Source organism: Salvia splendens, chromosome 12 (assembly GCF_004379255.2).
Source record: "Salvia splendens isolate huo1 chromosome 12, SspV2, whole genome shotgun sequence".
NCBI lineage: Eukaryota > Viridiplantae > Streptophyta > Magnoliopsida > Lamiales > Lamiaceae > Salvia > Salvia splendens.
The window spans coordinates 32,645,681-32,673,665 of record NC_056043.1 but is presented as its reverse complement, the minus strand read 5'-3'; the positions used below and the strand labels follow the sequence as shown (position 1 = coordinate 32,673,665).

At 40.5% G+C, this 27,985-nt stretch overlaps 1 protein-coding gene across 2 annotated transcripts; it reads right to left on the bottom strand.

Annotated features, from left to right (window-relative positions):
• Nucleotides 1-3,654: 3,654 nt before the first annotated feature.
• Nucleotides 3,655-14,555, bottom strand: LOC121758720 (MADS-box transcription factor 23-like). Of its 2 annotated transcripts, none has more exons than XM_042154112.1 (9): nt 14,415-14,555; nt 14,047-14,249; nt 8,478-8,556; nt 5,818-5,879; nt 5,068-5,167; nt 4,938-4,979; nt 4,766-4,849; nt 4,543-4,685; nt 3,655-3,819 (listed from the first exon to the last, which is right to left on the bottom strand). In XM_042154112.1, the coding sequence occupies exons 2-9, from the start codon at nt 14,229-14,231 to the stop codon at nt 3,756-3,758; spliced, it is 759 nt and encodes a 252-aa protein (XP_042010046.1). In that variant the 5' UTR covers nt 14,232-14,249; nt 14,415-14,555; the 3' UTR covers nt 3,655-3,755. The 2 variants fall into 2 exon arrangements, with proteins under 2 accessions (XP_042010046.1, XP_042010045.1); XM_042154111.1 differs by having other exon boundaries at nt 14,329-14,504.
• Nucleotides 14,556-27,985: the final 13,430 nt, after the last annotated feature.

Below are 27,985 nucleotides of genomic sequence, written 5' to 3'. Positions count from 1 at the left end.
CGTTGGCAATCGGCAGTGCCTACATTCATCTGAATCTGCTGCCACGATTCATCTCTACAAACTTTCTGTTCCCTACAAAGAAGCATTCTCTCTCCTCTATCTCTCTCTCCACACGCAATTGTTATTTTATTATGCAACACCATGAAGGCTGCTTCTCTCTATGGAAATTGAAGCACAATTTCAGATTCTTCTTCTTCTCCTCACTCATCCGCTTCGTGCATCTTCGTCTTCACTCTCCTTTCTCCCGATTCTACTTCTCCTCACTTATCGGTTCAATTTTCTCTTTCTGCGCCGCGGATCGATGATTTTGACCTCAGAGTAAAAGCTACTGCACATAGTTATACGAGATGGAGGTATGTTACAAATTAAATTGCTTCTTCCTCGTTTGTACCTCCAATTTTATACGATTTGAAATGCATCAAACCGCTTGCTATTTCGATTGCGGAATTATGCGCAGAGTGCTTGCATTCGTACGATATGCAAATACGCACATGCAAATGCTCACACTCTTAAGGATCTGATTCCGTTTTCTATCTCGTCTGCAGTGATAAATCCTTTTCCCTTTCCATAAGCTATGGATTCATTAAGCTCAAAGGTACTATACCTATTACTATTTGAATTGCTAAAATTTGCTATTAATGCTTCTGTTTAACACTCTGCATCGTATTTGTTATCATTTCACTGCCTTTAGGGGGTGTGGAGAAGAAGATATGAGCCTTTTGATAAATGCAACGTAGCAGTAGGGAAGGATCTCAACAGTAAGTGCACTTGTAGATTTGAGCACTATATATGTTTAGATTGCTTTGGTAAATATTTAGCAATAATAGCTAAGATTAAATAAGACAGGGTGTTCGAAATTTGAGATGACACACAATTACCACACAAAAATTGAACAAAATCATTGGGTTTGGGTTCATGTTATTGGAGTGATGAGACGTGACTCGTTAAGATTTGTGTTGTTATTGGCAGCCTCTGATGAACACACTAAGAAATGAAACTGTTAATGCATGTTACATTTTACTTTAGGTTATATCATACTTATTTAATGACTAAAAAATTAGAAACTTGTCTATGCATTTTATGACTTCTAACTCCCAAAATAAAATTGTGATACATATAATAGTCATAAGAAAACAACAAAATTTTTTATTTGAACATTTAATGTCCTAAACCAAAATACTAAGGTTATTGGGCCAATTTTCTTGTTTGTGAATGCTGTAAATTTTAGATTCGTGTCCGGATTAACATTTTAGGCACATTAAGCATGCTATGCATTATCTTATTGTACTGTGCCCTCAATATTATGGTTGGGTAAGGGCATCATCTTCATAAATGCTAGGACTAGTGAATGTATATGGTGTTATTTTTTAAGGGGTCGTTTACATTTGAGGATTAGGTTACAAGATAAAAATAGTATAGAGGCTAATCCCTTGTATACTAAGGTGGCGTTGGAATATCACAAGGCCCTTGATAATTTTATCATTTGAACTAATTTTGTTTGATTCATATCCCCTTTGAAAGGTTAGGTAGTATTAGAGGAATCCTAGTAATGATGATAAACATACTCAATCATGTATTTTATCAAGCATGAAACTAGTCACTCCTAAGAGTATTGATAGCTTGATTATAAGACGTTTTGTTGATTGCATATGAATATTGGACAATCTTATTTTTGTTTCTCTTTTGCTTTCCTTTTTCTTTTCTTCCCACTATTGGATCCTTTAATGTGTTCATTTGTATCGGACTTGGACGCACTTTTCTTATTTGGGTTAGAGGGTCCTAAATATCTGTGCATGTTGATTCAACATGTATTAATCCCACTCCGCCCTATTTGGTAAAGCCTCTTATATAAGTAAGTCTAAAGTATCCAGATCTTTCAAGGAATTCTCCCTGAGTGTTGCTACTTGCTTGGATATGGTTTTGTATTTAAGAAAATAGAGAACCTATACCAACAATTTTATTTTAGATAAGAATGCTAACATAGCGTGCTTGCTAAACCACTGCATAGAATTATTATAAGGTGTAAATTGGTGATGCATACACAATTTCAAATTTATAATGGCTCCGGAAAGAAATTTAGAATGAATTTAAATTATATCTTGTGAAATAAAGAAAGTCTGTGCTCGTTTATTTCAACAAATATTGTTAATAAGAGTAATACAGAGGTCTTTCGCTTTTATAATCGGTCTAATACCATACTCCATGTGGTAGCTTAACTTACTATAATTACAGATAATTATTTAAATCAAACTTGAGGAACTTCTCCACTGAATAAGCAGTCAGCACTCCATGAGTGCCACCCCTCTTGATCTACATAAATGCCTTCTCGAGAGTCACCTTATCTCCAGTGTCAGTGGTTCGACTTACAATTTAACTTGTAAGACTCAATCTCATGTAACATTCTAAGACTTGGTAAACAATTTTGAGTGCTAAACAAATCAGAATATTCAAGTTTTGTAGAGTTCTAGAGAAATCGAGATAGGTGTCTGTAGAATCTGTTGTAGAATGGTGCTGGTACACTTTGTTCTTGAACATACATGTGTCCTCTGGCCATGAAGTGGTTTATATACAGAAATTCAGGTTATTTCTAATTCTTATTATTTCAAGCCCATAGGAAACATTGTGAAGTGGCTGTGCTTGTCTGAATACTTACTATACACCGAGAAGTTCAGGAGTGAGAAATATCTTGCGATAGATTGCTTCCTCATTATTCTTTGAGAAATGTATCATAAATGAATATTGTTTGAAACATATTGAATTACCTTCTTCATCATGTTCATAAAGAAGAGAGCTGAAGCATATTAGTCAAAACACACATCATAGATTAAAACATGTAGAGTTACAAAGACTATTAAATTACCTTTATTTCTCTGTCCTTTTCCTCCAACCTTGCTTCTGATCATGAAATTTGTGGGCATGGGATGTTATTGAGAAAATTGTTTTGTTCCTTCCCGACTGGCGTACTATCCTCCACTTGGACTTCAGAATTGTGAATGCCTGAATGGTGTTACCATACTTCTAGTAATATTCAATATCACATGGAAATATTTTTTTAGTTTTGATGATTAAAATAATATCTACGCTTTCTTATGATTAACATTAAACGAAAGGTGGTTCAAGTGGTAAATTTCTCTTTGCAAACGGCCTTTAGGTTTTCTCTGTGTACTTTATTTTTTTCCAATGGACTTAGTGGTTTTGTGATATTATAATTCTGTGTAACTTTAGCCATTAAAGGAATATGCTGAATCTGGTCATGCCTTTTTTTGTCTTCATTGCCTCCAGATGTAATCGTCTGGCTTTTCCATTACAGGAATTCCAATGATGGAAGTATTGTCTAATATGTCTCCCATGAAACTTCTTCCCGTCTTTCATGGAACCTTCAGCATTCTCTTCACCTGTAAGTATCATCTTTCATATACTGTATTCACCAAAATATATTTGATGCTTCACTGATTGCTTGATCCATCAATATGACTTTCCATCTGTGTGGCTTTTCTTGTTTTTAGTGAGATTTTTGTATCATCCTTTTTTGGGCCGTTTAGCGTGAAAATCAAGTATCAGTCGAAGTGGGTAGTAAAATATTTTATCTTCCAAATTTCCAATGTATTATTTTCTCGTAGAGCACGTGACTTCTAGTTTCTAAGGACACAGAAATAATGAAAACTATCCTTGAACGGTCAAATGTGCATTACTGATACATGATATTAGATAAAATGATATGCTGAAGCCTAGTAGGTGTTGGCTCAATTAGGTCTTCATGTTGAAATCTGCATATATGAACCTTGGCATATAAACTCGAACTTTGGTCTTGAGATTCTCCTGTTATGCGCAAAATATTCACGAATGTAGTTGATTCATTGATTACAGAGGACATATTTAGGACCTTGTGAAGTGCACATTCATCATGAAATATGGAAATACTAATTTCACATTAGATCTGTTAAGCTAGTAGAGAAATTAATTTATGATTGCTGTACCTCATAGATGCACGTAAACCATCAGACCACCACTCTTCTAGTCTTTTGCAATTCCCACCATGCTGGATTACTACCTATATTTGTCTTGTGATTTTTATAGTTTCAATGTTCCACTTCAACTACATTCTATCTGATAACTTGTTAATCAATATATATGTCTTTTTTCAACTACTGTTGGGTTTTTTCAGCAAGAGAGTTATTTTTGAACGTTTGAAAGATTAAAATAAGAAAGAAGTCGACTCCAACACAATCATTTCTTTTCTTGTGAAGACTTGAGGCTTCTTTCTTTACAGCCAAATTTCTGATGTTTGAGAGATGCAATTCCAGTACTCATGTTTTTTAATCCAAATTCCAAATAGTAGCAGTCAGTATCTTCGCCTTTTAACAATTGTTACATAAGATTCTAACTGCTGTCTTCTCATCATCAATGGTCAAGTGAACATTCTTGAAAAGTATTTGTCCTTTTGATAATGCGTTTGCAGTCTGGTACACCTTATCTACCAATCCAGTATTGGAAGGCAGAAACTAGTTTGGTGACTTTTAGGTTTATATAAACAAAACTTACTCTGACTTTGTAGCCTCTTGAATTGTTTGTTGTGGCTGGCAAAGCTGGAGGCATATACTTGCATCTGGGTCGTCTCTGATGCATAATCCTTCAGTCATGAATGAATTAGTGTCTGCTCCAGTTGCATCTCTTGTTCCATACACCTGAAATATAAACACCATTAGGAATTTTATCACCGAGAGGACATTGATATATAATTTTATTTTTAAGCCCGCGACACTACCTTCTTATTCAAATCCATGTTTTCTTGGCGAATTACTGTTACCTTCTTCTGCAAGTCTGAATTTTCTTGGTGGACCAGGTTCGCCTGCAACAAACTCAGGAAGATTAGTGCTTTAGATCTTTTTGCATTAGTAAAATAGCATTCTTGAGTGCGTGCAGTATCCTGGGTCGACCTTCTGATTAAGCTCTTCAATCTGATCTATTAAGATATGGTCCTACAAGGAGTAAATATATGTATAAATTGGTTGTTAGAGATCATATTTGACCATTCATGCTATGTCAGAACTCAGAAAAGTAATGTACCTTCCTCATTCGGACAGCCCGTAGACTCATCTCCAGCTGGTTTTCTAAGTTCTGTAGGTCCTTGACATTTAAATCATTAAGCCCCTCGCCAAGTAACAACCTGCAAGAATGGTAGATATTATTAGATAATAATAACATAGACTGCCATTTTGTTATATTTTTCTCATTATTGGTACTGCATGCTTACATATATATGTCCTTGTTAGTGTGTCATATTGTACCTTTCTGCATCAAGCATAAGATTTACAAGTCCCACAAGTATAACCAAATTGGCAAATGTTCAAGTTTAAAATCATTGGTTCAAATTCAATCATTGGATTGCTTGATGCCTGATGCACTATGATCTGAGAAGGGGCACAGTTATTATATAGAAGTCTTGAAAAAGTATATTGTGTCTTTTAGGTTCCATAGCTGTCAGAAATGAGGTTAATGGCATCCTAGGAAGTTTATTTTAGGCACTGATTTTCTTTGTTCAGTTATATTGCTTACGCATTTTGGCTTCTTATTCTGTCCTTGTATTCTTATTTATTTCTTCCTAATGTTACTAAAGAAATAAAAGCTTTTATGTTTGTTTGAGCTAGAATTGCATACCTAATATTTAAATGATACCAGTAGAAACCATACGATTCAACAAAAAAAAAAAACCATACGATTCAACAATGAAATATATTCAACATGCAATGAATGTCATCTCATGTATTCAACTGTGTTAAATATCATTTCCAAAGCCGAATGACGAGAGAAATATACCGGTGGTTTTCTTGCAATTTCTGTAATTGTTGCCTCAGCATATTAACTTCACTTTGCCAATACTGTGAAATTCAGAATCATCACATGTTATGCTGCCAAATTTGAAGCAGCAAACTCTCTAGCATTTTTTTGATTAAGGCAAAAATATATGCTTTGCATAAAAAAAGATACAAATAACCTGCTGACTGGCATTGGCTTTCTTATCTTCCAGATGTAAATGATAGAATGAAGATGGTTAAAGAAGATAAACACAGAAGATAAATACTCTAAAAAATGAGGTCCACAAATGCAGCACATCTTCCGCAACTCTACGATCAAAAGATGCCAAATCCCACGTAAGTACAACTAATAAACCCTGTTTACACCTATGCAAACTGGCCAAATTCCAACCTAGAAATAACTATAAATGCTAATGAAATTACGACTTAACTAATAATGGAATAACTCAATGAAAATATATCTTCTACTTAATCCCTCTCATGCAGACCCTAAAGGGTACTCTGTCAGCCCTGCCCACTAACATAGCCTTGTTCTCAAGGCTGAAGTTCGGACCTGTCCCCAAACACCTTCATCCATCTAAGTACACTCTCCTCATTGCTCATCCCTGCCATTTAATCACCACCTGAGCCCACCTTTCCACCATCCCTTTCCAGCTCCGCCTTTGCAACACTTCAGCTAAAAGAAGTGAAGGGCTAACCGCCAACAAATCAATCTGGTAATTAGCTGCTGGTTTCGCAAGGAAAAATGTAAGATCAGATGCACCCTTGAAGCTGGTGTCAGCTTGCAACGACATCTCACCACACCTATCCTAGCTTTCACCTCAAACAGCCTAAAGAAATGGGGAACTAGCCTACCATTGGCTGCTGCAAACAGTGTCCTCTGCTGTTAAGGAGGAACTTAATATATACCTAATTCCGTGTTGAGAACTCGACATGCCTTGGTGTTTGTTTCCTTCTCTCAATTATTCGTTGTTGCACCCTTCTAACTGGAATTTCAGATGGTCTGTAACGTCATCCATGTCCCAAAACAAATTCAGTAGCAGCTGCTCTCCCGCACAACAGCCACATACTCCACCCTTTAGGCCTTTTGAGACACAAAAACACCAAAGATTTGTCTCTAGAAACCAATTCCATATCCCTGTATGTTTGTGTGTCCATCTGTTTTTAGGGACCCTTCAACAAGTAAATAGAAAATAGGATCCCCATGTTCACTCTAACTGGGTGTTTAAGCCCCCCCCCCCCCCCAAAATGAAAAATGTCCATACTTGAAAAAACAATGGATATCAACTAAAACTCAATCCACACCCTCTCAACGAGGTGGCCTCGTGCTTAAGTCTAGACTTTTGGGGTTTTTTCTTTTTTTGTTCTAGAATGAAACTTAGATTCCGTATTTGTACTGAACTTTTTTTTTATTCCGTGTTTGGGAGAGACGCATGACCCTCATGCGTCTCCTTTTAATGAAACGCATGACGATTATGCGTCTTTGTGCAAATCACCCGGTCGGGTGTTTTGCCACTTGCAATCTCACAGTTCGAAAAAATTGAGAGACGCATGTCCCTCATGCGTCTCTCACAAAGACGCATAATCGTCATGCGTTTCATTAAAAGGAGACGCATGAGGGTCATGGTCTCTCCCAAACACGGAATAAAAAAAAAGTTCAGTACAAACACGGAATCTAAGTTTCATTCTAGAACAAAAATAGAAAAAACCCAGACTTTTGTCCTTGCACATTCTGTTCAGAATGGCTGTTGGCTATCAGAAAATTTTCAATTTGAGCTCAAAATGGTAGCTAAATTTTCTGGTTTCAAGCTGTGTCTAAATCAATATCAATATTATCAAATATATAATAAAAAGAAAAATTCCTGACAAATGACATCAACAAGTTCGGCAGTAGTCTGAAATGAAGAGTCCCACTTTCATCTTCATTAAGTTCCCCAAATTCCATCAGCCCAAATTCGTCAAGACCACAGGTAAATCACTAATCACTGGAATGTCAAAGAAATGGGAACAATCAAGCATCTGGGTGTCAACCAAACCAACAACTTCACCATTATAGTCCAAGAAAAAACAGTTATTGAAGACGTACGCTTGCGTGCTGTAGGGATTGATGTCTCTCTGGTCATGAGAAAGTTATTTAGCTGAAGCTTACGTATAATAGGCTTATGAAACTGTGAGGAATGTACTAGGGTCTAGGAGTCAGTCATTCATAGTGGTAAACCAGTTTAAACTTCCTAGCTGGAATTTTAGAAGTTCTGGAAGAAACTATGCTTAAAAGCTTATCCAAAAGCTCGAGGTTGGCTGCCAGGGACAAAATATTTTAGCCTTTTGATGTGTATTATATTTTTTGTAGATATTATATTAATCTCTGTATGCCATTGTAATTGAAAATTGTTCATGATTTATGCAAAAATCTCATCTTAATCTACCATTGATGAGTGTAAAAGTTAATGTACTTTCTTTTTTTCTCTCTCTTATGACATAATTTTTTCTTCCCTTAACTTTTTTGTGTGAAATCCATAGGATATTTACACTTTCTGGTTCATAAGATCAATGCTCTTCATAGAGAGAGAGGTACACACGAGCAAATGAGTTAGGCATGGGAAAATCATCCAGGTTTCGGCGTATTATGATATAATACTGACATTTGGCCAGAAAGATTACCTTGACTTCAGAAATTGAATTCACCAACCGGTGAGGTTCCTCTTTTGCTTTGTTGTACCTTTCAATCACCGACTTCATACTGCATAAAATCAGCATAAATATCATATATTGTAAGTTATAATGGTGTTCTTGAATATGCACAATGATAAAAGCATGACTTACTACTATGAATATCCCTTACATATTCTAAGATTCATGATTATCGCTCAGTTCCTGTTAAATTCTTTGATCCATACATATAAATACTCTTTTGATTAGTTGCTGAAACGAAGGAACCTAGGTTGAAGTGTCATTCTGTCCCCATGAGTGCACCAAGAATAAATTTTTTGGTACAGGAGGATAGTAGTGACGAAATAAACTTGTTTCTTCGATTAGACTTCTCCTATTCCTGGTTCTCAGTATGAAAGGTTCCAAGTTTATACAAATAGTTTAGTTCTATAACATTTATTTATAATCAGTAGTATGCTCTCCTCTCGTTCTGTTTGGTACGTCTATTCTCAAGTATGTAGCAACTTGTATATGTATTTGAGGTTTGGAGTGTTGGACAGATAAAATCTTAGATATATCCGTTGGCTGTATAGCTTTAAATCTTTGTACAGATTTTGAAATACTCAGATCATTCTGTTTCTGGCTATACATGTCATACTTAGTATAATTTGATTCTATCTTTAAACAACTTTTAGCTTCGTCTATGATTTTATTTTCCTCGATAGCCTGTGTAGTTTTGAAGCTCTTATGAACTTCAGCAATCACGAGCCTTTCGTTGTAGTAATAGATGATATTCAACTAGGTGAGATGTTGAACTGGCCCTTTTCATCCTTCTCCAAATGATGACGTCACCTTAACCTCATTATAAAAACACTAAGTCACACTAGGAGCAGTTAGATGAAAGAATACTAGGTTGGCGGCATGGAATTCTTTAGCTTTCAATTATGATATGTAGGATGGATTTGTTCCTTATTGATGATGCCTTCAGTTTTTCCTGATGTATTTCATGGAAGTGGGCTCCTTAGTTTAGCTTCAAACCCCGTCCTACAAAGCAAGAATGGAAATCCATTGACCATTCAATCTTTCGAGTTTATTTGGTTATATTTACACTATATAATGTGCCAAATATATCATTCCATGATCATGCTGACTTTCCAAAATTTTATATGAATGTTTCTAAACTATATAAATTCAAATGATGAGAGGATGCATCTTCCCTCCAAAATAGTACTCCCTCCGTCCCCCTGAAGATGACCCATTTTTTGTTAGTTTTTCCCACTTAAGATGACTCATTATTAAAAATAGAAAGCCATCTCTCTTATTTTATTCTCTCCACCTAACAAACAATATAAAATTCTGTGCTGCTCAACGAAAAAGTCATCTTCTTTGGGATGGAGAGAATACTACATACTTGCTTGTGGCACCACTGTGTTTTAATAAATGTTAGAGACTCTATTGTGGTTGGAGAATAACTCATCCACCTCTCATGAATTAATTTCATGGATCATACCTTCCTCCTTTGGACGTTTTGAAAATAAGTGCTTGATCCTATATTCCTATGTTTTCATTGGTTTTCTATGGAACTTGCTACAAATGGCGGGAGTAACTAGCTATAACTTTATTCAAGTTCTGCTACCCATAACAGGCATCCACTATGTCATCAACACCCACAAATGCTCCACTTTCCAAGTGTCAGCTGCAAATATTAAAACATATCAATTGCATCGTCGTCGAAATAGCCTTATCCTCAAGGTTGGGCCTGAAACTCAAACATTTTGCACGGGCACTCAAACATTTTGCATGGATTAGTTAAGGCTCATACTCAAGTTTATAGACTTAAATAAGTAAGAGAATTGAACTGGAAAGCCCAAGATTATGAAGGAATGAATGTTGCACATTAAGCCAAGAAAATAACGTAACCCCTAACTGTCGGCAACCCTAAGAAATCTTGGTGACCATGTCCACCCCTTCGAGATTCAGAAAAACAATAGTATTCGGAGTATGTGTGGGATTTTGACAAGAAACTTTCAGTACGGGTTGGTGGGTTGCAAGCACTAGAGCGATATGGGTTGGCGTGTTGCTCCATTGCAACGACAGCCATGGCAGGGCGGGGTGGAACATAGGTCAAGGGTCTAGATGGAACCACGAAGTTGGACGAACACTGAGGGCTAGGAAGGAAGCACACGACCAATGCAACTAGAATCATGGATTTATTTTCTTGATTGCCTCGTTACAAGCTGTCTGTCGAGCTCTCTGTTGACAAACCATTACCACGCATAAAGGTCAAGACCTAGATGAAGTTTTCGAATTGAGTCCTGTTGTAGGCCTCCATAACATCCATATATGAGTTTAGCTCTTTCACCACTTTCTCTAAGGCATCAACGCGATCAACCAAGTTTCGTGTGACCCACCATTACTATCCATGCTCACCGCATCAAATTCTTAGAGAAAATAAGCTAATGGAAATTTGTTAGACACTTAGTAAATGAAATTGAAATATTATTATTGAAATAAAAGATAACTCGTTCAGAAATTCTTATTTCCTTCATAGAAAGCCTCTCGTTTGAAAGGTCTTCTTTCTTTCATGGAAAACCTCAACAAAGTTGTCCACACTATAATACTCGAAGATAAGACCCCTTTGACATCAAGAACATCTATTTATATCTGTAGAAAGAAGAAATATAACATGTGTTGGAAATTAATAACTTGAACTTTATATTCAAGTTCCACTATCTGTAACTAACGCCTACTACTTGTGACCGACACATTACTACTCCAATTCTCCAACGTTGACGTAATTCTTGTGTATATATTGCACTATGAGGATGAGGGATACGTCGCAAAGGTGTATCTCGATTGTTAGAGGCAATACGTTCAATCTACGAAAGAGTGTTATCACCAAGGGCCTCTTGCCAAAGACTCGATAATTAGAGGACAAAAAGCCCTGCATATAGGGGTCTAAGGTAAGAAAACGAGAAGTATGGATTAGTTTTAATTGTTATTGTTAATGACCGTGAGACATCACCTATTTGTAATGAAACCATTACCCATAACTGGTTCAACCTACGATATGGGAAAGAACCACCTAAAGAATACTCAAAACAGAGCTTATAGATATGCTCGACATTATTTCAATTTACTAAATGACAAAAACAACAATTACTTGACTAAGAAGAAATCTAACATAATCCGCAAGACAAGTAGGTGGGAAGGTACTCTGACGAGGTAGACTCGGCCATTTGTTGGTGGTTCTTGCATATGTTGATGTACTCGTAACAAAGAGGTTGTTAAGGAAGAAAATGGCATAGAGTGGAAGACTTATACTTTGAAGAAATGGATTGATGTTTCGGTGGGGATCCTCTGCTGTGCTGAAAAGCACAGCAGCCCCTGCTGCTCCTCACTATTCATCAAAATAATATATATTTATTTAATTAAATTTATTTTTATTTATTTATTTATTTTATTTTATTTGTTGTGAGGGGCCGCAGGGGCTGCTGTGCTTTTCAGCACAGCAGAGGATCCCCACCCTTGATGTTTCATGTCACATGGACCTGTAGGTTTGTGTCGTCAATTTTTCTCGTTTCACTACTTTTCTATTTTTTTTTGTATATGCGCCTTCCACCCCGCGAACATACATCAATAACTTAATTGGTACAAATGTGCTTGGACGATCATAATATAGAGTATGTTTTTTAAGAGAATCATACTATAAATTAATCCACATAGATAGGGATGCATGGTTTCAATTTCAGAACCATAACCATCTCACGGGTTGAGCTGGAACCGGTGTACATTTAAGTAGGTGCCATGTCCATTTTTTAAAGTCGTAATCGACCGTTAACCGTTAGTTTTGGCCTGGAATTGGAAAATTAAATGCTTTCTATAACATTAAATGAGATATTATTTCAGAAGCTGTTTCCAATATCGTTATCTAATTATTTTCATGCGTAAGAATCTGTTGAGCATGCAAGTTGATTACTTCAATAAATATATTGTAGAAATTGAGAAGATTTAAAGGCAGCCGTACTTGCTAAAACTGAGATACCGACATTAGCAATTAACGATGAAGATAATCACATCATCTAATTTATCCTCTTGATGCTTTCGAGATTCTCACTAGATTTTCACATACTCAGAGGCCTAATTAACCCATTAAGTTAGGGATAATTGTGTTATGTTATAGATATTTGAATTTTGAGCTAGATGTACTCCTTCCTTCCTAGCTTAAATAAAACGTTTCATTTGGCACAAGAATTAAGGAAAAAAAATATTTAGTGAATTAAATGTGTAGAGAGAATAAAGTACTAGTATAAGAAAATATAAAATAAAATAGAAAGAAAATAAAATATGAGAAAATGGGAGTTAAATTTTGCCAAAAGAGGTAATGAATCAATTAACTTGGGATGTCTCGAATAAGAATACGAATTGATTAACCTGGGACGGAAGGAATAGTAAGTCTGGGTTAACTAATTGCAATATTATTTTACGAACTACGAATTTGGATCAGTAGCCCTATAATTATTTCGATCAATACTTCATAATTTGAATATTGTGCAAGACTATAGATTTGTTATTATTGAATAAAAGATTATAAACACAGAAATTAAAGATAGAAAATGGAGAAATTGAGACAGTTGATAATTGACACTATAGTCACAAATAAATTGGGTATACTATTTCATTATTATATTTCTTCTTCAAGCAAAATCCTAGCTTTTGAGAGTTGAGGAAAAAATATATTGAGATTCTTCTAGACGTCATCGAATATATGGAAATGCTATATTAGAGATGTAATAAAGTTAGAAAGGATCAATAATAGTTCTTCGTTTATACCCTCATGGTAGTGGTGACTCGAAGAGTCTTAGTAACTAAACTACACATTATCTAAGTATTATGTTATTATTTGTGTATTAATACTCAAGTACTCAACTTAGTGAAACATCCATAACCACTCCCCAACTTTTTTTGTACATTTGATCGCTTTTTGTGTGATGTTTACATAAATAAGTCTAATTTATGTCTTGGGTATTATAATCAAATAAAAGGGAATAAAATAAAAAAATGTTAATATGGACTAAATAAGAGCTATGTTCGTTTGGTTTATACTTTATAGCATTATATTCATCTATATGGCGGACTTTTAACATACAACTTATGTGCGGAGGACAACTAAACGAGAGCAATGCTAGTTTACCAACGAATTTGTTGTCGTCGGTAAAATTCACTAAAATATATGCTTATCTATACGTTTATGTGATTGTACATAATTACAACATTATCTCTAAAATCAATAACGCAAAATATACATGAACATTAACTAAGCTGATAAATTAATAGTGTTAGACACTTTATGCTATCATAAAATAACAAACGTAATACACGTGAATCACCTAAACTATCAGCAGATCAAAACGCACAAAATCATAGACTTCTCAGCTCAATCGATTCATCTTAAATCAAATCAAACACATCTCAAAAACCACACCAAAAATTCACAGCAACAGAAAACAAACAAATCACACCAAAATTTCACAATTATTCTGGAAAAAAACGAAGAGAGAGAGATTAACGAAGCAATTACCTGGCTGTGCTTCCGAAATCGTACAATTTACCGGTGCTGGAGAAGATGATGAGCGCGACCTCCGCATCGCACAAAATCGCGAGCTCCTTCGCCTTCTTCAGCAATCCATTCCTCCGCTTCGAAAACGTCACCTGCCTGCTCGTCATATCGTCGATCCTCCTTATCACTATCTTCCCTCTCCCCATTTCTCCACCGATCCACAGCTGATAACATCAATTTCTCCATCAAATCGGGGAAAAATGCACCGAAAAAACTCGAAACGTCAACGCGCAGATTGCTCACGGTTTACAATCGATTGCAGCACGCGCGTTTCCGCCTCTCGAAAATTGAAGATTCGTTTCGTTTCACATGAGAAAAGGCACACTTACTTGGAAAAGCGACGACTGAGCTGAGCTGAGCAGTGATCTACTCCGAAATGAGGAGAGAGAAACAAAAAGAGGAGTGAGAAATTTCAATTTTTGTCACATATTCGCCCAGTCGGCTGCTATTTATGGAAATTTGTGGATTTGGAATAAAAGGCTTTTGGTTTGAAATGGAAAAACCGCTTCCCTTTTAACCAAACCGATGGTGGTTTTCGTTAAATAGACACGTGGACCAATGGGAATGCGGAGCCGGTATAGCCATATGGATCAGTGACGCGTGTGGAATTATAGGGAAAGTTCCCATTTTTGGGAAATGTAAAGTGATTTGACATATTTGACCTCGGCTACGCACCTGTCTAATTAAATGTTTAAATCAGTAGATCCCACTAAAATAGTTAATATATCCTACTACCTCCTATTCTTTATCACATTCAATATCTTCACTTTCTATACTTAAATAGATCACTCTCTTCTCTCCCATTATCTATTTTATTACATCTATCAACTCCTCCTAAAATCTCGTACCACTTAAGAATGTGGACATCTTAAGTAGAACAGAGAAGTACAAATTTAGGAATAAATAGAAAAGTCATGAAGTTTAAATTTGGTCGGGCTTATCCCATGACAATTTTTTTAATAAAATTATACCCCTCTATCGCATATTAATTGAGAGTTGAGACAATTCTTTTGACACTGAAATTTAAGTAATGATGTTAAAATTGGAAGTGTGTAGTAAGAGCATCCACAGTGGTGCGGATGTCCCGGCGAACATCCCCGCGGACATCCCAAAAATACCTCATGCCACGTCATAAGTACTTCTCACTGCACTGTCACGTCATAAGGACATCCCACTGCACAGTGGCGGACATCCCGATGGACTTCCCACAATAATAAAAATTCACAAATTTACCAAATTAAACAATTTACGGAATTAAAATTTCGACACAAATACGGAGAAATTGCAACCACTTTATTTTAAAAAAACATACATAGTACAAAAAAACATACATAATTATTTAAAAAATTACATAGTTAAAAAAATCTGTCGTATTTAGAGAGAGAGAGATACTCGTTAATACAAGTGGTGCGAATGAAATGAAGTTCAACGAGCCGTATTTATAGAATTTTCAAAAAAATAATAATAAAATAATCGGGACGTCCGCGCGGACGTCCGTGGAGTCAACGCAATGGCGGACGTCCGCAAGGACGTCGCGACGGACGTCCTGGGAACGCCGCGGAACTCCGGTGTCCGCAGCGGACGTCCGTACCCGCGTCATCGCTGCACAATGGCGGACGTCCACCGGGACGGGCTCCATTGTGGATAATAAATTAGATTAAGTGATTGAATGTGTAGTATTACATTTGTATTTCTAATTATTACAATAATTTCTCAATCACAACTCCCTTTTCTTCTGACACCGGGCTATCTCACCCCACTTCCAGATCCAATATGGATCCGTAGTGATTTAGCGTAAGGGAAGGCTGCGATGGTGGTGTTGACCGAATATCAGTTTTATTGTCGACATGCCGCCACAAAGCCCATTGTTGCACGACGTCATCGTGGTGGGGTGGTTTCAGGATGCACCCGCTCTCTCTTCCAGCGCCACCAGACGTGCCAAACCGAGACGTCGACGGGATGAGGATGCGGTGGGGACTAAAAAGTTTGTGCCAAAATAATCAATTTTAGCCAGGTAATGTAACGCGCGGTAATAAGGGATCTAATCAAGCATGCACAAATCATCTTTAAAATCCCTAATTTTTATTGTCAAAGGAAATGCCTCAATTTACTTGAGGCAAAATACAAGTTGATTAATCACTTTTGCTAAATAAATTTATGCTCCACTATTTGAATCACCCATATGGCGAAAATTAATGATTTTTCCTAGCAAATTTATAATGTCACCGGGATTTATAGGAACATCTTATATAAATATTATATGTGAGCATCACCCTCATTTTCTTTTATTGGATCACTCATTGGAAAATCAGTCTGTTCCCATTATTCTCTCCTCTTAACATTACCATTGTCACGCCCGCATTTCCTAAGGATAGGAAGTACGGTGGACCGCGACTAGGGGGGGGGATAAAGAAGCGGGGAAGAAAGGGGGTAACAAGAATATTTGACCCAAAACATTTAAAAAGGAAGTTCACTTTTAAACATTGTACTTAAGACGACATTACAAAAGTTAAAGTATTCAGAGTTTAAAGGAAAAACATCGTGACGGTTTACAAGCAGCGGAAAAGACCAAAAGACAGATGATGCCGGGTATGACGACACGACACCATCCAAAAGATAAATACACACTTTGGCTTTAACTGCTCAACATCCGTCCTCCCCATCGCCGCTCAACCTGCACATTAAGAAAACAACATGCAGGGCTGAGTACTTATGCACTCAGTGGACACACGCCAAAAACATAGTTTGTCATGCCATCACAGTGTAACATTGGGGTTTTGAGCATAATGAAAATAACCCAAGTACACAAAATACATTTCATAAATTCGACTGCGCAGTCATTTTCCGATATTGCCACCCTTATTCCCTCAATCATACACTATCTGATCCAAACCATGACAAGGGGCGTGGCCACACCCCAGGTCATCTAGACCGGCCAACTTGCTCTCAGATGGCACCCAGTCTCGTGTACACTAGCCTGAGGGTTCGCAGCCCAACAGACCCGAATTCGATTAAACATATGTGGTAAACCACTTCAGATAGGTTTCAAAATAAAACAGTTGGCAAGACAAACAGTTCACCTCCATAAAAATATTTCCGGAACAAAGTCCGTATTAAAGATATCCCACAGTATATTAGGATAGGAAAGCCCACCTCGATTGCTTAGCTTTTAAAATAATTCTCTTCAACCACACTTTCCTCGTAAACGATCACCCTTTTGAAAGATAAATAATATCATGATTAGAGTCAGGGTAAACGAGGTTTAAACGACAATGCATGATTCCTACGTGGACGACTTCAACATCTAGCACGTTACACGTACATACACTTAACCACATGTTACAAAACAAACACACAAAGTCACACGTTCGAAACACACCCCGCACGCAAACGACGTACCCAAAACGCGCACACGACACACGAACACAGCACTCCAAGTCCTGGCATACCCTTACTGTGCAAACGGCTCACTTGGCTCGGACAAGGTTCGGGACAACTCGGAAAAAAGGATCGGCGTCTTGACATGGCTCGGTGCCTCGGTCGCCTGGCTCGGCACGTCGGCCACCTGGCTCGGTACCTCGGCCGCTGGCTCGGCACCTCGGCCGCCTACTCGACATCTCGGCCGTCGGTTCGGCACCTCGGCCGCTGGTTCGGCACCTCGGCCGTCTGTTCGGCACCTCGGCCGCTGGTTCGGCACCTCGGCCACTGGTTCGGCACCTCGGTCGTTGGCTCGGCTCCTCGGCATCTTATGCTCGGCGCCTCGGCCGTTGGCTCGGCTCCTCGGCATCTTATGCTCGGCACCTCGGCCGTTGGCTCGGCTCCTCGGCATCTTATGCTCGGCACCTCGGCCGTCTGTTCGGCATCTCGGCCATCTGTTCGGCACCTCGGCCGCTGGTTCGGCACCTCGGCCGTCTGTTCGGCACTTCGGCACGGTACCGTCTCAGCTGTGGTGCGGCGCCTGGCGCGGTCCCGTGTACACTCACTTTCCTTCAACTTCCGATTCTCAAACCCTATACGACATTCCCACCACGCATTCTACGTCCCAAAACACACCCAAACACCTGGGATCATCCCTTCAAAACTTCCCACCAGCCTGCCCTAGGCCGGACCCTAGATCTCTCGGCCAACCCACACAAAACCCTTGAGCCAAACACAGATTCCCCGAGTCATCTCTTGGCCAAACACGCCCACATACTTCACAAAAACATAGCATTCAGAAACACGCCAAAAGCACAAGAAAACATCTCCCAAAAACATACAACTCGCGAAGCTGCGCAGATTACTTGCAAAAATCATAATAAAATCATACGACATCCAAAGGGGCTGAAAATTACACACCACACAGAAAACACATCCAAGATTATACAGTTAAAAATTTGTACCGAAAGGAGATCGTTTGCTCAGTCAAAAAGGGGTCGGAACCCACTGTCAGTTACCAACAAAGACATGCTTCACACAGACACATCATCTCACAACCTATTCAGCACCTAAACCCTCCAAAACGTCCTATATGCATGAGGTTTCGAAATTAACAAGGGTTAGGGGTTACCTTTCTCCGAATAGTTCGAAACGTAGGTCAAAGCTTCCCTACTCCGATTTCAAAACGGTACGCGAGAGTTTGCTACCTTAATGAAATCAGGAATCAATGAGAGGGAGTAAGAGGGAAGGTAAAAACCGAGAGGGAGAAGAAGGGAGACTTACCAGAGAGAGAGTAACTTTGCGAGAGAGAGAGCGAGCGAGAGAATGAGAGAGACCGAAGAGGGAAAGAGATTGGAAAAGGGGAAAAGAATCGGTTAAGAGGGAGTGGGGGAGGTTGAGAAATTAGTGGGGAGAGGGGGAGGGGTTTTTTTTTGAAAAGACGAGAGAATTAGGGAGGGAGGGATTTAATTCGTTATTTAGGATTTTAATTCTAGCTTAATTAGTTAATCACTTTTAATGCTAGGTAAAAACACCCCATCCGCAACAATAGTGTAAAGCAATTAATATTTCCACACCATATATTAAGCACAACACATAAGACATTCATTAATTTAAAGAACCAAAAACCACCAGATCTCGGATATTACATTCCTCCCACCTTAACAAAATTTCGTCCCGAAATTTGTTAGATCACTCAAACAGCTCTGGAAACTTCTCTCTCATCTTATCTTCTAATTCCCATGTTGCTTCTTCGATTCCATGATTCCTCCACCGTACTTTCACCGAAGCGATTGACTTATTCCTCAATTCTTGCACTCTTCGATCCACAATGGCCTCGGGCTTCTCCTCATAGCTTAGATCGGGATTTAGGACCATCATTTCTTCTTGGTGAACGATGTGTGTGGGGTCATACACATACTTCCTCAATTGTGACACATGGAAGACGTTGTGCACACTTCCGAAGCTTGGTGGTAGGGCCAATCTGTATGCTACCGCGCCGACTCTATCCAAAATCTCGTATGGACCGATAAATCGGGGTCTCAGCTTTCCTTTCACTCCAAAACGAGTTATTCCCTTAGAAGGGGAAACTTTCAAAAAGACCTTTTCCCCGACCTCGAACTGTAAATCGGTCCTTCGAACATCCGCATAAGATTTCTGTCGATCTTGTGCCTCCTTGATCCTCCCACGGATTTGTCGGACAATCTCTATCATTTCTTCCACAGAGTCTGGTCCGAGAATTCTTCTCTCACCCACTTCATCCCAATAAAGTGGCGATCTACACTTCTTTCCATACAAGGCCTCATATGGGGCCATCTTGATAGTCGCCTGGTAACTATTATTGTAAGCGAACTCTACCAAGGGCAACACTTCTTCCCAACCTACGCCTCGATCTAGCACCACGGCTCGTAGCATGTCCTCCAATGCTTGTATCGTTCTCTCCGACTGCCCGTCGGTTTGCGGGTGGAACGCTGTACTGAAATTCAACTTAGTCCCCAACTCGCGCTGCAGGCTTGTCCAAAATCTAGAAGTGAATTTAGCATCACGATCAGATGTGATTGTCGCTGGAACTCCATGCAAGCGTATAATTTCCCGTACATATACCTTAGCCAACTGATCGGATCCATAAGTGGCACGAACCGGCACAAAATGGGCAGATTTGGTGAGGCGATCTATAATCACCCAAATCACCGTGTTCCCTCGCTGGGATTTTGGCAGTCCTACCACAAAGTCCATTGCAATATGTTCCCACTTCCATTCCGGAATCTCGAGGGGTTGCAATTTCCCATAGGGCCGTTGGTGTAGCGCCTTTACTTGTTGACATGCTAGGCATCTCTCCACAAATGCCGCAACATGCTTTTTCATACCGTTCCACCAAAACTGTCTTTTCAAGTCTTGATACATTTTGGTGCTCCCTGGATGAGCAGCGTATGGGGTTTCATGTGCTTCTCTCATGATTTCCATCCTCAGGCCTTCATCCTTAGGCACACACAACCTTCCCTTGTATGTGAGACCATTATCCGCTGCCTCACGAAAATTTCCGAGTTCACCCGTCCTCACTTCTGAGCGAATCTTTTCTAGTAACGTATCTCGCCGTTGAGCTTCTACAATTCTGGCTCTTAAGTCGGGTTCCATCACCAACGTGGCTACTATCCCTTCCACAGTCTCGGGCATTCTCACCACTTCCAAGCGCATCTTACTGAACTCTTGGATTATACTCTCCTCGATAGTAAGAAAGGTGGCCAGCTGAGATTGAGACTTCCTACTAAGAGCATCGGCCACTACGTTTGCTTTTCCCGGATGGTAATTTATACCACAATCGTAGTCCTTTACCAACTCGAGCCACCTACGTTGGCGCATGTTCAACTCCTCTTGCTCAAAGAAGTACTTTAGACTCTTATGGTCCGTGTATATCTCACAACGGACTCCATAAAGATGATGTCTCCAGATCTTCAAAGCATGTACCACAGCTGCCAGTTCCAAGTCATGCGTCGGATAATTCAGTTCATGGGGCTTCAATTGTCTCGATGCATATGCAATCACTTTCCCCTTCTGCATAAGCACACATCCCAGTCCCACCTTCGACGCATCCGTATATACCGCATAGTCAGTCTCTGGCTCCGGCACAGCTAGGATTGGTGCGGTGGTCAATTTCTCCTTCAACAACTGAAAGCTCGCCTCACATTCCGGCGTCCAAATCATCTTGACTCCCTTTTTCAGTTGTTGCGTCATTGGCCTTGCTATCTTCGAGAATCCCTCGATGAATCTTCGATAATAGCCCGCCAGTCCTAAAAAGCTTCGGATTTCGTTTTGTGTAGAAGGTGACTTCCACTCCTGCACCGCTTCTACCTTGGCCGGATCTACACGAATTCCATCTGAAGTTACTACATGTCCAAGAAAATTTACTTCCTTGAGCCAAAACTCGCATTTACTGAACTTGGCATATAGTTTCTCGTCCCTTAGAGTTGCTAGGACGGTTCTCAAGTGCTCTTTGTGCTCCTCCTCGTTCTTTGAGTAAACAAGCACGTCATCGATGAAAACCAGGACAAACCGATCCAGAAATGGATGGAACACGCGGTTCATAAGGTCCATGAACACTGCCGGGGCGTTCGTCAGTCCAAAAGGCATTACAACGAACTCATAATGACCATATCTTGTTCGAAAAGCTGTCTTGGGTACATCTTCTCGCCGAACCCTCAACTGATGGTACCCAGACCTCAAATCCATCTTAGAGAAGACTCCTGCCCCTCGAAGTTGGTCAAAGAAGTCGTCTATCCTTGGTAGTGGATACTTGTTCTTCAGCGTTAGTTTGTTTAGCTCCCGGTAGTCGATGCACATCCTCATCGTTCCATCCTTCTTCTTTACGAACAACACTGGTGCTCCCCATGGTGACACGCTAGGTCTAATGAATCCCAATTCCAGTAGCTCTTGCAGTTGCACCTTAAGCTCCTCCAACTCTTTTGGCGCCATTATATAAGGTGCTTTTGATATTGGTGCCGATCCGGGCTCCAGATCGATCGTGAATTCTACCTGCCTGTCGGGTGGGGGTCCCGGCAATGCATCGGGGAAGACATCGGGATATTCACTCACTATCGCCACATCTTCTATCTTCCTGTCTTTCTTCTCCTCCCCATTCAAATAAACAAGGTACGCTGGACATCCCTTCCTCATCATTGTAGTGGCTTGCAGCGCAGAGATAATGGACTTGCGTCGGCTCATTGGGACTCCGTGAAACTTCATCGGCTCTTTTCCGGGGGTTTCAAACGAAATTTTCCTTTCTCTACAATGAAGGGTAACGTGGTTCTCCGCTAACCAATCCATACCCAAGATTATGTCTACGCTACCCATCGTCATTACTTGCAAATTATAAGCCACTAAACTGAGTTCACCTATTCCAAAGTTCACACATGCACATGATCGGGATATATCTATAGCCCCGCCTACCGGTGAGGTCACACTCATAGTGGGTTCGGTCTTAACAGTAGGTAATTCCAAAGTATCCACACAAGACGTTGATATAAAGGAATGCGACGCACCCGTATCAAACAAGACAACTATAGGCATATTGAGAAGTGTGCCCATACCTGCCAAGTTTCCTTGCTCAAAGGTTTCTTTCCCGTTTGCCGGCTGTTTCCCCTTCAAGGCGTAGGCCCTTGCTTGCGACGGTAATCCTTGGCGGCGTTGTTGCGGTGGAGGTGCAGGTAGTGCCTGGGATTGTGGACGGAAACCTAGCTGGTTCTGTCTCGTTCCCGTTCCCATGTGCTTGTTTGGGCAATTTCGGATGTAGTGGCCACTCCCACCACAGTTGAAGCACCTAGGGTCTCGACACTCCCCGGCGTGGTACTTGAAGCACCTTCCACATTGAGGGTTCCTCGGCGGAAAGTTTGCCCTCGGTTGGAAAGTATTCTGTCTCCCGCCATTATAGGGTGGGTTCCTCATGTGTTGTGGCCTCTTACCACCATACTGAGCCTGGTCACCATCCCACCTCCTCTTCTCTTGGTGGCCCGGCTGAGCTTGTAGAGGTGTCGCGTTTGTTGTTGCCACAACTCTTGGCTTATGGAGTGCATCTTCCACGTCCAGTGCACAAGTCAAGATCTCCGAGTAGGAGAGTTCTCCTCGACAGGCCAATGCGGCCTTTATCTCATCTCTGAGCCCGGCCCGGAACTTCACCGCCCATTTCTCATCGGTGTCCATCAACTCGGGCGCATATCGTGCCATCTGCGCAAGGGCTCGGTCATACTCGGTTACAGTCATTCGGCCTTGGCTTAGTGTGTGGAACTCCACCACCTTGGCCCGTCTGTACGTCTTTGGAACATACTTGTTATCGATCTCTACTTTAAACTCCTCCCATGTTAGCACCTCCAGGCGTGCAGGATCCATAGTTCTCTGCCGAGTCTCCCACCAGTAATCGGCAGCACCTAACAGTTGAAAGGTAGCACCAGCAATGCGCTCCCTATCTGTGCACTCCATGACCCTGAAGATACGCTCGAGGCCGCGTATCCACTCTTCCGCTTTGGATGGGTCTCCTTGTCCGTCAAATTTTGGGGGATTCTGCCTTGAGAACGTAACTATGAATCTTTCTTGTTGAGGCGGGGGTGGAGGTGGTGGTGGCGGTGGTGGTGGAGGTGGTGCCTCCACGTTGGGTCCTTGTCGTGGTTGGCGTGCACGTCTTGGCGGCATTCTGATTCAATATCCAAAAAGTGTTACTACAATTCTCATCCAAAATTACCACTTTCTCAAAATTTTCTTATAAAATCTTCATGTAGTATAAGATGCAACACATAGGATATATATATCAAAATCCAAATTCTCATTAAAAGAAAGAAGGCCAACATTGTTCCCAAGAGTAGATCGTACTGAAAGCAAAAACTGAAAAGACAACGAACTATTCTAATTCTAGACTACGACTCTATCATCCTCATCCATAGGCCCTTCCTCCGGGTCTTCGTCGTCGTCCTCCTCGGAGTTCCCTGGCAGAGCCTCCTCATAAACATCTTCATACCCTTGTTCACCCTCGTACATGCTCACATACTTGTCCTGATACACGACCCTCTCTTCCACCTCCTGTGGGGGCTGCTCCTCTCGAGAGTCCACCAGTGCACAATACACGGCTTTCCGAAAGCCAGCCATGTCACCCACCATGTCATCGGTAGCGGGCTCATGCCACGTGTACCTCCTCGCCGTTCTTTCGGCCCACTCCTTCCAGCTATCGGGAAGCAAATCTATTAGCTTCTCAATGCCGTCATGCTCTGTCACTCCGAACTCCTGAGCTGCCCTCCAGAGGGTGTCGAAGTGTGCCACGAACTCGATCAACGGTACATGATCCTTCTTCCGGTACACTCTATAATCTCTGAGCACCCTCTGTGCCCTAAGTCTATCGCGATCACTCCGTCGCGGGGTTCGGAACATACGCGCCATCTATAGAAAAAAAAAAAAACAGAAACAACCGCCTCGCGTAAAAAAAACAGAGTACATAACCGAAGAAGAGAGAGAGAGGGTGTATGCACGTATCGCTGTTCTAACCCAAACCCGCTGGCGTTCAAAGGCCAAAAGCTCTTATCTATCATAGGTCCAAGAAGCACTAGTGAAATTCTATCACGTCTAAGTTCAAACATTCAAAAGGCCAACACATACTCACATAAAAGCTCACATCAACATTCACGTCATCAAATCATCACACATCAGCCACATGCTTTCATATAAGTTCATCATACATCAACAGTTCATAACACCATAACAGTTCATAACTCAAATAATTTCCAACTTTTCCACATCACGTTGTACCCTTCCACATGTCTCAACATTTACTTAAACTTTACATAAAAATCATTTTCAACACCAAAATCACAATTTCCTCCACTTCCATATACTTTCCAAAATTTCGAAATTTTCATTACCTCATTTCAGGTTGAGTGCGATGAGTCGGATGTTGAGCCAATGACACTTTTGAAAACTTACTCCAGTCAGAAAAAGAATTTTTTGGGTCCAGAGCAGAAAGAGAAAACCTAGGCTCTGATACCACTCTGTCACGCCCGCATTTCCTAAGGATAGGAAGTACGGTGGACCGCGACTAGGGGGGGATAAAGAAGCGGGGAAGAAAGGGGGTAACAAGAATATTTGACCCAAAACATTTAAAAAGGAAGTTCACTTTTAAACATTGTACTTAAGACGACATTACAAAAGTTAAAGTATTCAGAGTTTAAAGGAAAAACATCGTGACGGTTTACAAGCAGCGGAAAAGACCAAAAGACAGATGATGCCGGGTATGACGACACGACACCATCCAAAAGATAAATACACACTTTGGCTTTAACTGCTCAACATCCGTCCTCCCCATCGCCGCTCAACCTGCACATTAAGAAAACAACATGCAGGGCTGAGTACTTATGCACTCAGTGGACACACGCCAAAAACATAGTTTGTCATGCCATCACAGTGTAACATTGGGGTTTTGAGCATAATGAAAATAACCCAAGTACACAAAATACATTTCATAAATTCGACTGCGCAGTCATTTTCCGATATTGCCACCCTTATTCCCTCAATCATACACTATCTGATCCAAACCATGACAAGGGGCGTGGCCACACCCCAGGTCATCTAGACCGGCCAACTTGCTCTCAGATAGCACCCAGTCTCGTGTACACTAGCCTGAGGGTTCGCAGCCCAACAGACCCGAATTCGATTAAACATATGTGGTAAACCACTTCAGATAGGTTTCAAAATAAAACAGTTGGCAAGACAAACAGTTCACCTCCATAAAAACATTTCCGGAACAAAGTCCGTATTAAAGATATCCCACAGTATATTAGGATAGGAAAGCCCACCTCGATTGCTTAGCTTTTAAAATAATTCTCTTCAACCACACTTTCCTCGTAAACGATCACCCTTTTGAAAGATAAATAATATCATGATTAGAGTCAGGGTAAACGAGGTTTAAACGACAATGCATGATTCCTACGTGGACGACTTCAACATCTAGCACGTTACACGTACATACACTTAACCACATGTTACAAAACAAACACACAAAGTCACACGTTCGAAACACACCCCGCACGCAAACGACGTACCCAAAACGCGCACACGACACACGAACACAGCACTCCAAGTCCTGGCATACCCTTACTGTGCAAACGGCTCACTTGGCTCGGACAAGGTTCGGGACAACTCGGAAAAAAGGATCGGCGTCTTGACATGGCTCGGTGCCTCGGCCGCCTGGCTCGGCACGTCGGCCACCTGGCTCGGTACCTCGGCCGCTGGCTCGGCACCTCGGCCGCCTACTCGACATCTCGGCCGTCGGTTCGGCACCTCGGCCGCTGGTTCGGCACCTCGGCCGTCTGTTCGGCACTTCGGCACGGTACCGTCTCAGCTGTGGTGCGGCGCCTGGCGCGGTCCCGTGTACACTCACTTTCCTTCAACTTCCGATTCTCAAACCCTATACGACATTCCCACCACGCATTCTACGTCCCAAAACACACCCAAACACCTGGGATCATCCCTTCAAAACTTCCCACCAGCCTGCCCTAGGCCGGACCCTAGATCTCTCGGCCAACCCACACAAAACCCTTGAGCCAAACACAGATTCCCCGAGTCATCTCTTGGCCAAACACGCCCACATACTTCACAAAAACATAGCATTCAGAAACACGCCAAAAGCACAAGAAAACATCTCCCAAAAACATACAACTCGCGAAGCTGCGCAGATTACTTGCAAAAATCATAATAAAATCATACGACATCCAAAGGGGCTGAAAATTACACACCACACAGAAAACACATCCAAGATTATACAGTTAAAAATTTGTACCGAAAGGAGATCGTTTGCTCAGTCAAAAAGGGGTCGGAACCCACTGTCAGTTACCAACAAAGACATGCTTCACACAGACACATCATCTCACAACCTATTCAGCACCTAAACCCTCCAAAACGTCCTATATGCATGAGGTTTCGAAATTAACAAGGGTTAGGGGTTACCTTTCTCCGAATAGTTCGAAACGTAGGTCAAAGCTTCCCTACTCCGATTTCAAAACGGTACGCGAGAGTTTGCTACCTTAATGAAATCAGGAATCAATGAGAGGGAGTAAGAGGGAAGGTAAAAACCGAGAGGGAGAAGAAGGGAGACTTACCAGAGATAGAGTAACTTTGCGAGAGAGAGAGCGAGCGAGAGAATGAGAGAGACCGAAGAGGGAAAGAGATTGGAAAAGGGGAAAAGAATCGGTTAAGAGGGAGTGGGGGAGGTTGAGAAATTAGTGGGGAGAGGGGGAGGGGTTTTTTTTTGAAAAGACGAGAGAATTAGGGAGGGAGGGATTTAATTCGTTATTTAGGATTTTAATTCTAGCTTAATTAGTTAATCACTTTTAATGCTAGGTAAAAACACCCCATCCGCAACAATAGTGTAAAGCAATTAATATTTCCACACCATATATTAAGCACAACACATAAGACATTCATTAATTTAAAGAACCAAAAACCACCAGATCTCGGATATTACAACCATATTAACTTTTTAACGTTTATATACTTATTTTCATTCCAATACTTCTAAAATCATTATTAACTTTACGAATCACATAAAAAGTTAATGCTCAATTTGTTACGCATACTTCACACCAACCAAAAAAGCACGATTTCTTATTTTTTAGTTCAAGTAATGTCCAACATTAGTCATTGCTTTTGCACCAATCTCTTTCCCCTCAATACTTCTTTGACACCTATTTCTCCCTTCCAAGAGTAAAAATTATTCAATACCCAAATATGCATCAATTTACTTAATTAATACCTAATTTCAAACGTCGTTAAGAACTTAAGCATCATACATTCAATCTAACAAAGACTATTATTTAAAAAAGCAAAAATCTTGATTTCTTTTCATTTGCTTTACGTTAGCTTAAAAGTTAGAATTCGGCCCAAATTCAACATATTGGCTAGTACTATATAAGATGACTACAATTAAATAAACTCACAACATTTCATTCGTGAT